The following is an 18,221-nucleotide window of genomic DNA, read 5'->3' as shown; positions in this document are numbered from 1 at the left end:
AGTCAATTAAATAAATCAATACATAAATAAATACCACCACTGATCAGAATAAAAGCACATAATAATATAATATACTGGACATTGTTCTGTTCTGCCCTCTACTGGTTATATTCTGCAAGAACATCCACACACACACACACACACACACACACACACACACACATATATATATACTTACTTTAATGCATCATATGGCATATACAGTATTTTTTACAATAATACGCTATCATATCAGTTACACAAATAACAAAAAGCGGCCAGATAAGCCGTAATATATTTATTAAACTCCCAGAATGCAATAACAAATGTTTGTTTCCATGTGGACAGAGCTGAGCTTAGGGAATGAGGGGGATAATAAAGAAATGTTAGTAAGTCAAAACTAAGTCCACCTACGGCCTGTTATTTTCTTCAACGTAAACATTGGGTCAAGAAAAACCAAAGGTGCTCTGCCTATCCCACATGATGAGCCTGGTGTGGTGTCAGCAGGTGTGGTGTCTATTTGAAACTCTCTCTGTCACAGAAAACACTCTGAAAAGTTCCCAGAATTCTCAGTGAATCCAATAAAACAAAATACCAGGGCTCAGTACGAAGTTTGAAATGGCTTTAAATCAGAATACTTTCGGCATGGTTGCTAGAAAAGGCGTTTGAACATCAGTCTCCACCGGCAATGTTGTTAAGACTTATCCCCCGGTGTAGAGAATTTTGTATAGGCACGTGAGACGGCATCTGGCACGAGTTATTTTTAATTACAATTTAGGACGTCTCCTATTCAAGCTTCTCTCCATAATCCACTGGAATTTACTGCAACACTCTCTTCTGACTTAACGCACTGTCCAGTAACAGGCTGGGAGTGAAAAAGCGGGCACACGTTAACACAATGGAACTATTCACACTAGTTTGATTCATGATGAGCCCAAAGTCCTCAACATCAAACGATTATCAATCATAAAATAAGACTTAAAAATAAACAACAACCCAGCATCATGTTCAGTCTCAGCTTAAGTGCGTCTTCTGCAAATATTAAAAAAACTAAACTGAATCATCGGCAGTGAAGAAAAGCGTCACATCAAAAAAGCATTTTAGGTCACCATCTGAGTTATATGTTGTAAACAAAGTAATTATCTTTCAAATGGATTCGATTTAGGACAAATTCTGGCACATGTGGCGGATGGCATGGAGGCAATCAAAAGGCACGGAAGCAGTTTACAAAATGTAATGTACTTGCATACATGACAAGGAAGGCGCCCGTTTCCTGTCCCTTCACCCAAATTCCGTTCATTTCGTATGACGGCTGGCCTCGGCTCTTTGCCCTGCGCTAAGAGATTAAATATTTTGACTGTTGCACTGAAACCGACTGAACGGGAAGTGAGAAAGAGGCCCCTTCCCTGTAGCTGGATATAAATATGAGATCACGGGCTGGGTGGGACGACTTGGTGGGGCTTCTCTCAGTTAAGCAGCTCCAGGTAGGTGATGGGCACTTTGCCTTTCTGGTTGCCCCGCTCGCCCATCAGCCAGTCTGAGTCCATACCAGGAACGCTGCTCACTGTGATCACCTGGAGGTACATATCAGGGGAATTTAAGTTGTTGACACTTTCTTTGTCGGTTCTTATTCATCAAAGACAATATCTAGGAAAATACCGATTCACGTGTAAACCAGCGGTCTTCAACGTTTTTCAGGCCAAGGACCCCTTAGCTGAGAAAGAGATGAAGCAGGGACCCCCACTACAATTGTGTTGCAGATTGAACTTTTTCATAGATTTCATCGATAGCTTCATTGACTATCAGTGTAATGTTTTTTTGTTTAGACATTTAACTAGACCGTTAGCTCTGTACTTGGTCTGCTCTTTATTCCCTCTACCTCTTTGCCGAAAATAGCCAAGCTTGTAGATCTGCCATTTTCGTGGCAGATCTACATGTTACAGCGGTGTGGCAGCGGTGGCCTAGTGGTTAGAGGGGCGGCCTTGATACCGGAAGGTCCCTAGTTCGATTCCCCAATTCATCACATCAATCATGAATCACCGCTGAATAGCCCTTGAGCAAGGCTTCCATGCAGGGTCCGGCTGGAAACAAGTTTCGTGCTTAGTCCGACACCCTGGGTAAACAACAAACTTTGCTTTGCTTTGCTTTGCTTTGCTTTACCCTCAGAATAGGGATTCTAAGGTTCAAGTGGTTAATGTAAAAAAGAAAGAAAAAAAGTTTGTATCACACAAAGATTTGGCGACCCCCCTGTAGAAACTCTGTGGACCCCCTAGGAGTCCCGGACCCCCTGTTGAAGACCCCTGACTTAAACCATATACCCCAGGAGTCTATACTTGGTCTCCTCATTTTTCCCCCATTCTACACCAAAACTCTTCATCCAAAATAGCCGCTCCACAAGCTCACAATGCGTCGTAGGGGTTGCGAGCTTGTAGAACTGCTCTTTTCACAGAATGTTCGCCTATTATGACTTGCCCACAACGGGGATGTTAGGGTTCATGTGGTTAAGGCCCAGTGTGGTTACAACAATACAGTGTTGAATACGGCTGAGAGGAGAGCCACATGAACACACTAACTGAGTAATGGCAAATAAAAGAATGCCGTGCTTGCAGTTTTTCCCCTCCCACAATTGAGTTTCCCTCTCGAATGACAAAAATGAAAGTACCAGTGTTGCCAGATTTTCGAAGAGAAACAAGCCGCCAGGTCTATGAAAACGAGCCCAAAAGAAGCGATTAGGCTAAGTTTTACAACTTTTTTTTTTACCACATCGGCTATTTGAATATAGCTGATCTACAACCCGTGTTGTGAGTTTGTAGATCTGCCATTAAAAAAAAAATTTGAACGACACCACAAGGGGGTCCTTGGCACAAAATATTTTCAGGTGCGGTACAATTACATATTAACTCATTCCCTGCCTAGGACGTAAAAAACGTAATTATTGTCAATTACCAATTCTGCCTAGGACGTAAAAAAACGTAATTTTGAAAAAACTTTGATTTTAAAAGATCTCACCGTCCTTCATCTCTCGCAGTGACACATTTCATTGTAGCACACCCGGATACGGAAATACGCCAAATCGAAGATTTTCGGTTCCGTCCGCTTCCTGTTTAGGTCCCCCTCTAAAACGGTCTTTTCTCTGCTTCGTTTTTCTCCCCCGTGTAACGCTGTTTAGAAAAGCTTTTTAGAAACTGCTACTACTTCAAAATGGAATGTCGCCGATTGAAAATGTCTTCTCTGGGCCACTCACACAACTACCCTGTGTGTCTACAAACAGTTGAACACGCGATCATAAGGGATTTAGCGAGGTCTGTGGCGAGGTGAAAAAAGTAAGTGATTCGACCATTTACATGGCGATACATGGGGTTTTTACACTGGGCTGAAGGAGAGAGACTCCGCCTCGGTCGGAATGTTTGTTGTCTGAGCGGCGTGCACGGATCGTGGGTGTGTTTAGAAACGATTGGACTTGCGATCATAATGAAAAAAAAAAAATGCATTTTTAAAGTTATAAAAAACACTAAATCGATGGCAGTGGGCAAACACAGCCAGAAATAAGTCTGGCAGGAAATTAGTTAATCTGGCGGTCCTTGACATGTGGGAACCATTAGTTTAAACAACATTAGACAGCAAGCCCAAAATAAGAAACTACACTTTAGAAACAAGACCAACAAAAATATTTACAAGCGACTTTACAGAAATACAAGCCCATAGTCGCTTATAATAAGCAGACATGGCAACACTGGAAAGTACTGTAGATGTACTTTCACTGAACTATGTTAACCATCTTTGAGTGACAGCTGAGCAGGCAGAGTTAATAAATGCAAAGTTAAACTTTGTTCTGTTGTAGCCGTGGGTTGCAAATGAATCATTCTGTCCAGAGCGGTGTCGAAGACGCAGAGCTATCTTAGTGTTTATAATTGGGTGGTATTAGGGCTGGGCAATGAATAGGAAATATGTCAAACCCGATATTTAGAACATGGATTCCCAAACCGTGGTGCGTGCCGTGCATCCCCTGGTGCTGACCTCTGCCCAGAGGTCAGCACCTTGGATTCTGACCTCTGCCCAGCACCTGTTTTTTAGTGAGTGGATGTGCGTGCTTTACCGTTTGTTCGTCGATATGATGAACACGATACTGTGGTAACAGTAACACAATACTGTGGTAACAAAAGAACCATGCATGTGTGGGGTTGGACTTCAGAGGCACGTGTAAGAACCCACCTCATCAGCCAGCAGGGAGAGCTCGCTGCTGCCGGCGGCGTCGTAGTCGTAGAGGACGCGGGCCTTGCGGCTGCCGCTGGAGCTCCGCAGTTCGCTGAACCCTCCCGACGAGGCCGCGCCACTGCGGCCGGGATTTGGGCTGGGCAGGGGGGCCGACACAGGAATTGTGGGCACCGAGATGCTAGCCCCGCCGGACACAGATGACTGGTTGTTGTTGGAGAACGAAGATGGAAAACTGCGGGGGGAAGGGAAGGGAATTTTATCACCTACTGCATGCTGGGAGACGCCACGTATCTACGTTGAGTAGGTGGCTGCCTTTTTAGGAGACCGGAAGCAGGTTGCAGTTAATTCCAATGGAAGAGTGAAAGTGAACACAGCCTATGAACCATTCTTTTGCTCCATGGTCACTGAACTAGATATTGGACCCAACGACTTTATTATCAACCTTTTTCGGTCCCAGCAACTCACTCTCGCGGGATCTAGCACCAGTAAACATAGGACGTTTGCGATTAACTCTTTCAATCCATCACTTATGTTATATTCTGCCAAAGGTGGGTTACCAGTTTATTCATGTGCTAGCTATGGTCTTCTAGTTGGGAAAAGGTGGTACGTGGATTTTGAAATCAGGGAAAGGGAACTGAAAGAACTGAAGCCAGAACTGTGAAATTGAATTTTAAGTGTGTTCGTTTAATAAAGTACCACAATCATTGTAACCACTTCAACCATTATTTTATACTTTGGCTATCCAAAAATAGTAGATATTGCTATGAGCTTGTAGATCTGCTTTTTTTCCTTAAAATCGTGAACATTTGTGCAAATCTTTGAATATATAAACATTTTTTAAAGCTAACATTTTTAACTTAAATCTTTGCTTCTGGGGGTCCCTGGCACAAAATATTTTCAGATGGGGGTCCGCGGCCAAATACATGAAAAGGTTTGAGCATCACTGATATAGCAACAAGACATGGGATTTAGAGGACATTTTTTTAATCGGCCTCAGGTCGTAATGGGTTAAAATCCAGCCAAGAATAAATATGTGCTGTCTGCCCTCTTACCTGCCCAGCTGCTTTTGAAGATCCACCATGTACTGGTAACACTGTGCGTGGTATGTGCTCTGAGCCTCCACAAAGTCATTCAAGCAGCGTAGGTGGTGCGCCTGGTCATCCAGAGATGAAAATAAATAGATAATTCAACATAAATTACAGCCACCAGTACCAGTATGACTTAACCCATTAATACCTGGAACTGTGTTCCAGGTATTAATGTTTTTAGATTTGAGCTAAAAAGCATTATTTTACACTTTGGGCTATTTTTTTTAAATCGTGAAAATGTGTGCAAATCTTTGAATATATATATTTTTAAAGCGAACATTTTTAACTCAAATCTTTGCTTCTGGGGGGTCCCTGGAACAAAATATTATGATGGGGGGCCGCGGCCAAATACATATAATTTTGGGGGTCCTTGACATGAAAAAGATTGAGCACCACTGATATAGAAACATACGTTTTTCAGAATACTGTTGAGATTTAGGAGACATGTAGAATCGGCTTCAGGTCTCAAATTTAAGCACTTAAGCCGGATCTATACTTTTTCATACGACGGTCTAGCGTAATTCTGAGATGTGAACATTTAAATGAACTCAAATATACTATCTAAATCCTCTCTCCATGACCATAAGCAGTTGTGGAATGTTTTGTGAGATCTACATATCGTCTTAAGGGCATGGAATGAGCTACATGTGCTGACCAGAGTAGCTGTGGCACAGCTGTAGAGTTAAGATCTGACCTGATCTGTTCTCTGTCCAGACCAACCCTTTATTATCAGATGACCCTTGGGTTAAAGGGATGGGCTGGTGGTTGTCTCTGTTATTTCTTGTTTATACTTGTTTCAGGGATGTACTGTTTTTGGGTGTAGTATATAAGCTGTAAGTAGATGTTGTTCTGGGAGTCAGACTGTGTGTCCCATTGTGACATGTACGTTTGGCTCCAAGTATTCGAACACCTTTAAATCTCTCATCTGAGTTGTTGTCTGTCTCTTTATTGTGTCCTTATATGTTCTGAGTACTCCAATATAGATGGCCTTGACAAGTTGCTTTTAGATCTGCTATTTTGCCTGTGCGACACTGGCGTACAACAAAGGATGAATTAAGCATGTGAGAGTTTTCGCTTATTATTATATGCACCAAATAGGGACGCCATGGGTGGTACACACACCCTTACGGATCCATCTGAGCCAACAGTTATAAGGGTCCGTTCGGCTCATTTTGTACACTGTCAAGAGTTACAGAGCCATAAGGGTCCATTTGGCTCCTAACTATTAATAATTGAATTGGGGAACCTTTGGTACCCCCTCAAGGATAGAACAGGGGGTCTGCTATACGTTGCTCCGAACACTAGAGGGAGCAACCATGATCTTCTACTACTCTACCACCAAAGTGTGAAAAGCCCTGGCACCATCCAATAAAAGGATGTGTAACACTAGTTTCTTTCCAAATGAGCCTGAAAAATACACCAGGAGACCACAAGGGGAGGTAAAATAAGTTTTCCCATCTCTTTCGAACATATAGTGTTTGTATTTGTTGATGACAAGTATTATTGTGTAAATTATTTATGCTATGTTGATTAATTGAATACATAGGACCACAACAGAAACAAGTCCCCAGGACTTTTTTGTGATATCCTTTTAGCCTCAATGTACCACATGCCGTTTACATTTCTGACTAATAAAGTATTCAATCAATGACAAAACGTACGTGGGTGCTGCTCACGCCCTCCAGGAGAAGACGGGTGATCTCAGCCTGCCGGTCAAATTCACTTTGGGTCATCCGAAGCTCCTGCTCTGCCTGAGAACGAACGACACACACACACACACACACAGTCACACAACGCTGTCTGATAAATCAGGCATTTATAGAGCTAATGCAAAACACACTTCAGAATAAAAAAAAAATGAACGTTCACTAAACAGACTCAAATGTTTCAGGTCACAGCACGCAGACTTGTCGACATACACTGTATACATAAAGACAAGAAAAGACAAACATACAGCACAAGGGGTGAAATCTAATCTACAAAACATACTAAGTCAACTCACATTAAATTACAATAAAAGTGAGTGTGACATGATGATATAAGAGTGCCGGGGCGACACCAGAAACCCAGAATAAAAAAAGATAGTCCAGAAGTGCCTCAACAAGAGTCCCCTTTAACAGGGATAGGAAAGGAGGGGGTGAGGACCAGCTATGTGTGAGCGGTAAATCAAACAGAATGATTCTACCACAAGCGGAGCACGGGTTATTTGTAGGGGGGGGGGGGGGGGGTTCCTTTTCCTCACAGAGGATTTTTATATCGGGCCGGCTGGAACAATGGCTTGTTGAGAGCGCCTAAGTGAGGAAAGGTCCGGTAAACATACGGTTACGGCCTGATGCTTAGACTAACATGTACAATGCCCTTACTGTCCAGACTATACCGTTTGCATTACACTTACACACAGTTGTGTGTGTGTGTGTGTGTGTGTGTGTGTGTGTGTGTGTGTGTGTGTGTGTGTGTGTGTGTGTGTGTGTGTGTGTGTGTGTGTGTGTGTGTGTGTGTGTGTATGGGGGGGGGGGGGGTTGGGGGGATATTTGCTCCTCGTGTATTCCACAAGGGGTTGATGTTCCCCCCATGCGCTATACTGTTTTCCAAGAGGCGACCAATAAATGCGAGTAGGCAGTTGGAAGTCCTGTTGACGTTGCTAACAGGCGTGCGTGTGTGTGTGTGTGTGTGTGTTCAGTTCAAAGATGGGCCCCGGCATTCCACTCACCTCTGTCACTTCCTCCGCTCACATCTGCTGGGTTGCATTTAAAACAAAACACAGTGACACAGTCGTTAGAGGCACAGCTGCCACGCAGCCACGGCCAAGGCAGCGGATCCTCACACTGTGTGTGTGTGTATGTGTGTGTGTGTGTGTGTGTGTGTGTGTGTGTGTGTGTGTGTGTGTGTGTGTGTGTGTGTGTGTGTGCGCGCGCGCGCGCATAACACACCGAGTGCACAGCCTGTCCATACTTCATAAAACCACATTGGGTTTTTTCACTCCGTAAAAAAATAAATAAACACACACACGGACAAAAATACAGTGTTATTCCTCACCGAATTGAAAAAATGCCATGACGTGTAAACGGCCGACGTGTTTTTGCAAACCTGTTGCCCTGTGCTAACCGGAGACTTATGCTGGAATGTGTGGGCCTGTGTGTGGTTTTCTAATCTGCCTCGTGGGTGCTGCTGAGCCTTTTTCGCTGAATAAACACCGGAACCTCAAAGGGGAGGCTAGAGGTCCCGCCGAAGCCCTATCCGTCTTCAAAACAGTGACTGTAGAGGTGATCTGGGGTCAGCCGGTCGTTTCACAGCTTCTAACCATGGCACTGGCCTGTTCTCACACCCAAAACATATGTTCTTCCTTAGTGACCGCAAGGAATGCCCCCAGACATGAAGACAAACTACAGTGCTGTTGTGTATTTCCGGGACGCCTACATCAAGCATAAAAACAAAGGATCAAGTTAGTCTAAAGAGGATTGTGTAATCGTGTGTTAGGGATCAGTGTTTCCATACTCTGAGGTTTATGGGGATTATTAACATTTCTCCCCAAAGACAAGATCACCTCATCTTCAGGTCTGTGCGAAACGGGTTGAGAGAGCAAACACTGTAGGGGGCTTGATCGAGGAGAATGACTTTGATGAAGTTCACAGGGACATTCTGTCTAACTTTAACCTCAATGGGTGAATCAGTTCCCATCAGTACCTCTAGTGCAGTGATTCTAAACCTTTTTCTTTTCAAGGATCCCTAGTTTGAAATGCATAAGGCCACATATCCCAAACTACACACTGTAGAATCATCTGTATTAATTTAACTAAGAGTATACAGTAAATGGAACCTAATGGATGTGCCAAGAGTTACAGACCTGTAAGGGTTCATTTGGGTCCATTTGTACACTCTCAATAGTTAAGGGTCCATTTGGTTCCTAACAATTTAAATGGGGACCCTTTGGAACCCGCTCAAGGATCTCCCCACCAAGTGTTGTGGTCCTAGTCAAACCCAGCTTTAGCAACAGAAGTCACAGATTGCAAAGGTTTAATATCAAGTGTCATCATGTCCCATTAGGTCAATCCCAGCCATGTGTGCAGCAGAGTAGACCATGTGACATATCGGTCTGGTGACAGATTGTACGGAGCAACAAACGCCTCTCAGGGATACATCCCACATGGACTGTGGCAGCGGCTGTGATTTGTTACTAAATTTAGCCAAGCAACCAGTACTTCCAATAAAGACAACATCCAAAGAATGACCACAGAGAAGCAACAACGCAGAACAAAGGGTGGATGAATGCAAGGAAGATGCAGGAAGAGAAGGGGATGGTGGAGAGAAAGGAGAGAAAGGCTGGACTTGGACATGCGCTTCATCTGAAACGCAAGCCGCTATGTATTTTCCATGTTATCTTGGGTGGCGGGCATACTTTTTAAAGTATTGCAGCGTGTACAAAAAACAAGAAAAGGGAACTTGAAAACTCCCGTGGCAACCCATGTGACAGCGTTTCAGTCATGAGAGGAAAATGGCTGGTTATGTGTTGTGAAACTTGATGTGGATCAATCATGACCTCTTATGACAGAAGGAGGGATGGTGGGCGAAGCTTTTTATACTCTGAAGTCTGAATAAAGGAAGCGGTTCGTTATTTGGAAGAACGCAGAATTCAACACTGCTCATCAAGCTAAATCGATATGAAATGACGCGTGTGTGTGCGTGCGTGCAAGCAAGCGTTGTACTCACCAAAACACGAGCGTCAGTCATCCTAGCCTTCTTTAGCCTGGTTTTAGCGGCGTCCAGATCCAAGCGCTTGACCTGCAGCAGCTTCCGCTCTTTCTGTATTCCAAGAAAACAAAACAAAAAGAACACCTCAAATTAAGTCATATATTGTTCCGAGAATTATAACACATAACTTTAGGGGTTTTCTGAATCAACTTGAGGTAAAGCTTTTGGGAGATAGAATCTTTCTAATCTAAGCAGTTCTGTTGTCATGTTGTGTGCTGCAAGACAAGGATAACAGTCTTACTGGGACCTTAATACACTCATAGTACCTGGTGCTTGCATGATCTTATCTTGGCAAAGTCACATAAGTATCAAACTTCAAGTGGTGCCAATGCCATGTTGGTCGCTTATTGCTTCATAAGAGTGATAAGCAGCATGAGATGGCAAACAAACTAGCTGATTTTAATCTGCTGAGCTAATCAAGTTTCACAATGATTGTCTAACTGAACCATATTTAGGCAAGAGTTGAACACTAGCTGAATAATGTGGCTGTGTCATTATTGTACAACCACACTGTTTGTGAGATGAGTGGGGCTTCGACAACATGCAAAAACATGTCCATACATTTAGCCAACATATCGCAAATGTATTACATTTATTTTCCACTACAGCCTGACCAATATATTGTTTTTTTTTCTGATATTCCAGCCATTATTAGACTTTTTTGACTACATCATTATCGTCAATTATGCAGTTTTAACTTTTAAAGTTTTATTTGCGAAAACACGGACAGGTTCATTCGTTCAGATTTCTTAGTAACACCCAGCAGGATAAGGACAACCACATTAATAAAAACAAAAACCTAACTATATCTAAACATTCACACTCAATTAGGTATGTGTTGTAAGAAAATTAAGAACTTTTGTTTTAGATAATAGAGACAGGTATTATTCAACATTTTTCAAACACTTTCAAGAACTTTAAAAAAATGTTCAAAAATAGCAGACGTACAAGCTTGCAGTGTGGCACAAAGTGACGCGCTGTGAGCTTGTAGATCTGCATTTTTTTGAGAAGCACTGTTCAAGGACGGCAGAATGAATGTAAATCATAATCAGAAATTATAATGTCCCCTGCATAAATAAAGTATAGATAAATAACTAAATAAATCTGTGGAGCATAGAGTCAATCTGTACAACTTTGAACTTGTTAGAGTAAAACAAAGAAAAAGAAAATGAACCTGTTATAGTAAAACAAAGAAAAAGGAAAGAAAACTGAACACCACTGTCACTTTTCTGTTATCAAACATTACTGTAAGCTTTGTGGCCTAGAGAGTGAGACGTGCCAAAAACGTGGTCCTTTACAAGAAAGATTGAAGTGTAAAACTTGTCAGCATGTTCACTTTTTCTGGCATTAGTTGTGCTTGTATAGGTGTGATAATGAGCCCTTTGGCACTAAAAACACTCTTTGAGGAACGCTGGTATGTCGGTGAGCTAGACACGATTATCCTGATAATGGAATTTCACCACAATACAATTACCATGAGTGTTTTCATCGGCACAAAATATCTAATTTTATATCCTTCCATCCCCACCGACAGCCATGAGATGGCGACTCACCAGAATAGTTTTGAAGTCGCCTTCGAGGAAGTTCCTGAAAGGTGTCAGGAAGTTAATGGCCGCGCTCTGGATGAGCTCCCGTTCGGCCCCGGCAATCTGCTTCTCAGTCTCGCCGCATTTTATCAGGGCGTTTCCTGCAAAGGGCAGAGGTCAGACACACTGGACAACTGGCGACGCCGCACACAGCAACAGAGGAAAGTGTCCCATCCTCAGCTCTGAAGTCTAGAGTTAGGACCACTTCACTGATTATTTTTCAACCTGAATCCTACCTGTCTGTGAAAACTTGTTACGTTTTTGTTTTTTGCATTCTTCTCCCAATTTAGTTGTTTTTACAGTCCCTGTGGCTGCTAACCCCTTACAGTTAGTCATGTAGGACGGTGTAGACAACCACGTGTCTCCTCTGATTTAGGTAGTTATAAACCTGATTTAGTTGAGCAATAAATATCACGTTTTCGTTATATGCGTTTATTCTCTTTTAACCCATAAAAAACAGGAAAGCATCTGTGTCATTTTAAATTTTAGTTTTTCAAAAAAACTCTTAGGATTTAGAACAGTGGTTCTTAATAATGGCAGATCTACAAGCTCACAGCGCGTCACTTTGTGCTACGCTGCGAACTTGCACATCTGCTATTTTTACATAGTGTTCGATTATTATTTTTTTACACAAAACTTCTGGGGGGTCTCTGGCACAAAAAATGTTCAGATGGGGGTCCGTGGCCAAATACATATAATTTTGGCAGTACTTGGCACAAAAAACGTTTGAGAACCACTGATTTAGAAGGCATTTGTAGAATGGGCCTCAGGTCTTAATGGATTAAGTTACTATGCGTTACTCCCCTATTTCCCCCTAGACCACCAAAGGAGACGGAACACAAATGAAGTTGCCAGCCACTTCTTTTCATCTGACAGTGGAGTTTCATCCTCTCTTGCATAAAGTCTTGAATATACTGTGACTAGAGCATTTGAATGGAAATATAAATAGCAGACTGCTGCACTATCCGACTGACAGAAATGGAACACGCCAATGTACCATTGCATGTGCCACCTTTTTCTTTTACGTTTTTTCCCCCCTTTCTTTTGGTGAGTATTACCATGCCTGAGAAAAATGATAAGGGAAACACTATACAGGGTCCTGTAGAAGTGATATGGTACACTGACATAAACTATACAATGGATGATTGTAATCTCTAGTACAACAAGATGTTTGTGTTGTTGTCCATGAATGGACCACAGTGCCTTGAGGATTCAGTTTCTCCCACAGGGAAGTTAATTCACTTAGTTGAAATCAACTGTTTAGAAAAGGGGAGACTGACTGAACACGGGTAGATGACCTGTTGAAGTGTCTAGTACAGTGGTTCTCAAAGTGGGGTCCGGGGACCCCCCCAGGTATCATTGAGGGCATTCAAGTGGGTCTCCAGCTAAATGAACAGTTTGATTTCACTATTATTTCACCAGCTTTTAATTAGCCCAATGAGAGAATGTATTGAATACTCAGAGCATAGGTTCAGAGAGCTGTAGAATAAAGTCTGTATTAAATCTAAACTAATATCAAAAGGGTCACTAAAATAATTTCAAATGGGGGTCCACCTATCGTTTTGGGGGGACTCGACATGAACATGTTTGAGAAAAACGGGTCTAGTGGTCCTTACAGAGTTTGGGGGAGGGTGGCTGGAGATAATTCATGTGTAATCACTCACCATAGGCTGTCCCAGGACCAAACTCGTTGCCAGACTCTATCATGGACTGACCCAGCAGCTCGTGGTTGTTCTGTCGCGACGGCGCTTTCTTCTCCAGTTTCTCATAAACAAACTCCTCCAGTCGGACATCTGCAGATTGAAAGACGAAAACTCAATTAGACAGTCACAAGACTGCGATGAGGCTGGGCAATTGACCCGACCTCAAGAGCAGTACGCCACATTTAGGTCAACATTCAAGTACAGTAGTCCAGTTCACAGGAGGACATTCCACTGTCCTGACTAGGGTTGGGAATGGGATCCTTAAAGATTTTAACGATTCCGGTTCCTTAAATGAATGATTCGTCAATGGTCCGATTCCTTAATGGGTGTTCCAAATGGACCTGTCCCTTGCAGGTCTGTAACTCTGAGTGTACAAATGGAGCCAAATGGACCCTTAAGGGTCTTTTTGGTTACATTTGTACTTACTGTAATGAGTTAATTGTTTTACTGTAATGTTTGATGATGATGTTTTTTTTTATCAAGAAAGTCAGCACCCCCACTCAGATGTTTAACATTTTAGTGGCCAAGAAAAGACGGGTTGAAACAGGTGTTTAAATCGCTTTTTTTGTCAGTCTGTGGCCAGTCAACCCCCGTACGCATGCGCTGTACTGCTCCCGTAAAGGGAAAACATGGCACAGGCCGACTAAAAAATCGATTTAAACGCTTGTTTCAACCTGTCAGTAAAAGTGTCTTGGCCGCTAAAATTTAAAACATCTGAGAGCAGGGGGGCTGACCTTTACTTTTTGGATACTATGTGCGGTAAAAAGGTAAGAATCATGCATCGTGGCCAATTTTCGCCGGTGTCGTCACCTGCCGGCACCCAACGCTGTGGGACCTCGTCTCAGAGATATATAACACCAACTTTGCACGATGGCACAGTTCATCTTACCGGTTAAAAGACCTGTGTGTGTGTGTGTGTGTGTGTGTGTGTGTGTGTGTGTGTGTGTGTGTGTGTGTGTGTGTGTGTGTGTGTGTGTGTGTGTGTGTGCGGTTGATGAAGGGCGGTCGTACTTGGGTTTGGTTGCAGTACGACCTCAGTCTGCTTCATGATCCTCTCGGTCCACATCTTGGTGCACTCGGCTCTGGCCAGGAGGTTCTCCAGGTGAGCGTCCAACTCTGTCTTCTCAGCCTGGCCCAACTTCTCCTCTGTGAACTGACACACAGAGACGGTTGTGAAGCCCTTGTGTGTACGCACACAGCCAGGTGGTCTTCAACAGGGGGTCCGGACTCAAGAGATACTGCAGGGGGGCCGCCAAATCTTTTCCATTGACCACTTGAACCCTAGCGTCCCTATTCTGGGGGGAACATTAGCCGAAAATAGCCGCATAATTGGGAACCCCCCACCAGGAACCCTGCTTTGAGAATCAGTGCCTTACAGTAAACAGACAGTGAAGGAACACATAGATTTCACCTAGATATTATTTATTAAGGCTGGCATAATATCATACTAGATTATAGCAGCCAGCCAGCTAGCTTTGTTTTTGATTGATTGAATACTTTATTTAACAGTTTGCAAATAGTACAGTGGTGCGATTGTACAAATGATGCAACACAACACAAAAAGCCCTATGAGGGCTTGTTTCCATTGTGGTCCTGTGTATTCAATTCATCGAGACATTTAAAGACATAATATACAGTGGTGGAAAAAGTACACACGTTTTCTACTTAAGTAAAAGTATCAATACTCAGAGATGGGCGAAAATACATTGAAAAGTATTTTGATACAAAATACAAATACTGGGTCAAACAAAGTATCAAAATACAAAATAAAAATACAGGTCAGAGAAATGTATTTTGATACAAAATACAAATACTGGGTCAAACAAAGTATCAAAATACAAAATATAAATACAGGTCAGAGAAATGTATTTTGAAAATACAAAATACGTATTTTTGTATTTTGAAAATACAAAATACTACATTCGAAAGTATTTCATTTTTTCCATCCCAGCCAAATACAAATTACAAAATACAAAAAAGTATTTCAAATACGTATTTCAAATACATCTATTTCAAATACTGCCCATAAAATAAAATAAAGTATTTTATGTATTTCAAATACAGAAAATACTATTTGAAAAATATTTGAAAGTATTTTGATACAAATTACATTTCATTTTTTCCATCCCGGCCAAATACAAATTACAAAATACAAAAAAGTATTTCAAATACATATTTCAAATACATGTATTTCAAATACTGCCCATCTCTGTCAATACTGCAATGTAGAAACACTCTGAAACAAGTAAAAGTCCGGAATTCAAAATTTACTTGAGTAAAAGTACAAAGGTATTGGTATCAAAATGTAATTAAAGTACCAAAGGTAAAAAGTACTCAATATGCAGGATGTCCCATTTCACAAGTTTTCAAATGTATAAAAATATTTTGAAGATCGCAGATCTACAAGCTCACAATGCATCGCGATGCAAGACATTGTGAGCTTGTAGATCGGCTATTTTCAAATGGCCAAAATGTATATTGGGCTGAAGTGGTTAGTGTATGTTTCGTAATAATAATCAAAATCTACAAAGTAAGTAGTAACTACATTTTTCAAATAATTGTAGTGGAGTAAAAGTACAATATCTGCCTCTGAGATGTAGAAGTAAAAATACTGAAAATTGGAAATACTCCAGTAAAGTAAAGATACCTCAAAATTGTACCAAAGTACAATACTTGAGTACATGTATTTAAGTTACTTCACACCACTGTCAACACTAGTAGCTAACGTTGAGAGGCCTGTTGCTGAGGCTGTCAGCCCTCATACAAACTGTTTGTTTTTGTGAAGTGAAAGTGAAATATAGATAATGTGTGTGTGATCTGCCACGTGCAGTTTGACACTCAAACTCAACTGAATACAAAGCTTATGGCAACAAAAACGTGTCAATAGTTACTTTGTGGATTTTGATTATTATTACAAAACACACATTAACCACTTCAGCCCTATATGTATATACATGTTGGTCATTTGAAAATAGTAGATCTACAAGCTCACAATGTGTCTTGATGCTATGTATTGTGAGCTTGCAGTTCTGCTATTTTCAAAATATTTGTACTTTTACTTTCGGCACTTTCAGTATTTTGATGCCGATACTTTAGTAATTATACTCAAGTACATTGTGAATATGGGACTACTTGATTGGTTGATTGATTGATTGATTGAATACTTGAAGTCTGCAGAAAAAAAGCACATGATACAGTTCAAATACAAGGTCAACTAAATATGATTTAAAAAAAAGAAAGACAATGACTTGTAACCGAGTATTTCAACATTGCAGTATTGATATTTTAAATAAATAAATAAATAAATAAATACTTTTTCCACCACTAGACATCATCAACACTAGTAGCTGACGTGAGAGGCCTGTTTAGCTGAGGCTGTCACCACTCAACATACAGTTTGTTTTTAACACTTCAGTACTGTGAGTGTTTATCTGCCACGTCCAGTGTGAGACTCATAGAACTCTAAATACCACACAGGGTGGATGTTTTGGGGTGTTTTCTGTTTACAGTGGGGCTGCTTGCTTTGCCAAAGGCAATCAGTGGTTAGCCATGCTAGCTATAGCAGCTACTATGGCTAACGTCAGTCTCCATAGACTAGCTCTGGTCCAGAGCGTTCTGTCAGCCGCTCTGCTCTGCTCATAGACCGAACATTCCACTGCAGTGCGAGGTCTCAGTCTTTAGTACAAAATAAACAAGACTATTTCGCTACTTATCAAAAACAAAGGCAGTTTTGTGTTGTTGAAAGACCATTCTCCTGGGTGGGAACTGTCTCAGCAGCCCACCTTCTCTGTGTAATACACTTTTGGGGCAGAAAATAAAATATGTCCGCCAGACGGGGAAATAAATGTATTTGCTCCACTGCGCCCTCTACAGATCTGGTCAGTATAAATTACAACTGACCAGATCTGGCAGAGGGCGCAGGTGAGTAATTACAATAATTTCCGCCTAGCGGACATATTTAGTTTTCTGCACCAAAAAGTGTATAATACAGAGAAGGTGGGAAGCTGAGAGGCTTGCCACCCCAGATAATAGACTCTCAACAACACAAAACGGCATTTGTTTCGGTAAGAAGCTAAATAGTTTTGTTTATTTTTTACTTAAGTTGAAGAACTCGCACGGTACAGTAATTTTCGGTCTATGAGAATAGCAAAGCGTTAGACTGAACTCGCTAAACGCTGGATCAGAGCTATCCATAGACCACCCATCATCTCTGTAAACGAGAAGATAAATAAACCACTATACTTACTTGTACGGCACGGGTCAGGAACGTGCCAGCGTCTGCTGCTAATCGCTTCACGTTGAAATCCATGGTGTGTGTTGTTAAATAAACTGTTTGTTTTAGATAGATTTAGTAGTTTCCCCGTACTCAGACTTCCATCCCTGTAGAAAATGTCATTGAGGCAACTTTATTTTTTTCTCTCTCTGGCCGGAGTTCCTCCTCCACCCAGCTGTTGAACTACAAACAAAGATCAGGGAGAGGAGACAGATCAGCTGTAGGACTACAAGAAAAGATAGCTGAGATGAGAAGCGATCAGCTACTGCTGCACTGTAACCCTCTTTGACTGAAGGAATGTATGGTTCACCATCTTTGTAATTAAAAATAAAATCAAAATACATTCTGAATTCGTGCCTGTGTTTCAGACAGTGAAGACCAAAATAAGACACATTCTCTTATTCTCTTTTATGGAAGTCCACAGGTCCAACATAAAAAAAAAAAAAAAAAAACAGAATGAAAAAATAAAAGAATCCACAATGAAATAAATGAAAAACGCAATGATATAAATAAAAAACACAATGATATAGATAAAAAATACAATTAAATAAATGAAAAAATACAATTAAATAAATGAAAAAATACATGTTTTATTCAATTGTATTTTTAATTTATTTCATTGTATGTT

General features: G+C 41.4%; 1 protein-coding gene across 1 annotated transcript; it reads right to left on the bottom strand.

Annotated features, from left to right (window-relative positions):
• Window positions 1-165: 165 nt before the first annotated feature.
• sh3glb1a (SH3-domain GRB2-like endophilin B1a) lies at window positions 166-17,756 on the bottom strand. Its single transcript, XM_084049269.1, has 9 exons — window positions 17,567-17,756; window positions 14,332-14,473; window positions 13,282-13,410; window positions 11,585-11,718; window positions 9,990-10,082; window positions 6,944-7,033; window positions 5,247-5,347; window positions 4,192-4,426; window positions 166-1,553 (listed from the first exon to the last, which is right to left on the bottom strand). The coding sequence occupies exons 1-9, from the start codon at window positions 17,627-17,629 to the stop codon at window positions 1,446-1,448; spliced, it is 1,095 nt and encodes a 364-aa protein (XP_083905395.1). The 5' UTR covers window positions 17,630-17,756; the 3' UTR covers window positions 166-1,445.
• Window positions 17,757-18,221: the final 465 nt, after the last annotated feature.

The sequence above is a fragment of the Gymnoscopelus microlampas genome (genome assembly GCF_963454915.1).
Source record: "Gymnoscopelus microlampas genome assembly, chromosome: 22".
NCBI lineage: Eukaryota > Metazoa > Chordata > Actinopteri > Myctophiformes > Myctophidae > Gymnoscopelus > Gymnoscopelus microlampas.
Note: the sequence above shows the minus strand (reverse complement) of the source record. Positions and strands in the feature narration are given on the sequence as shown.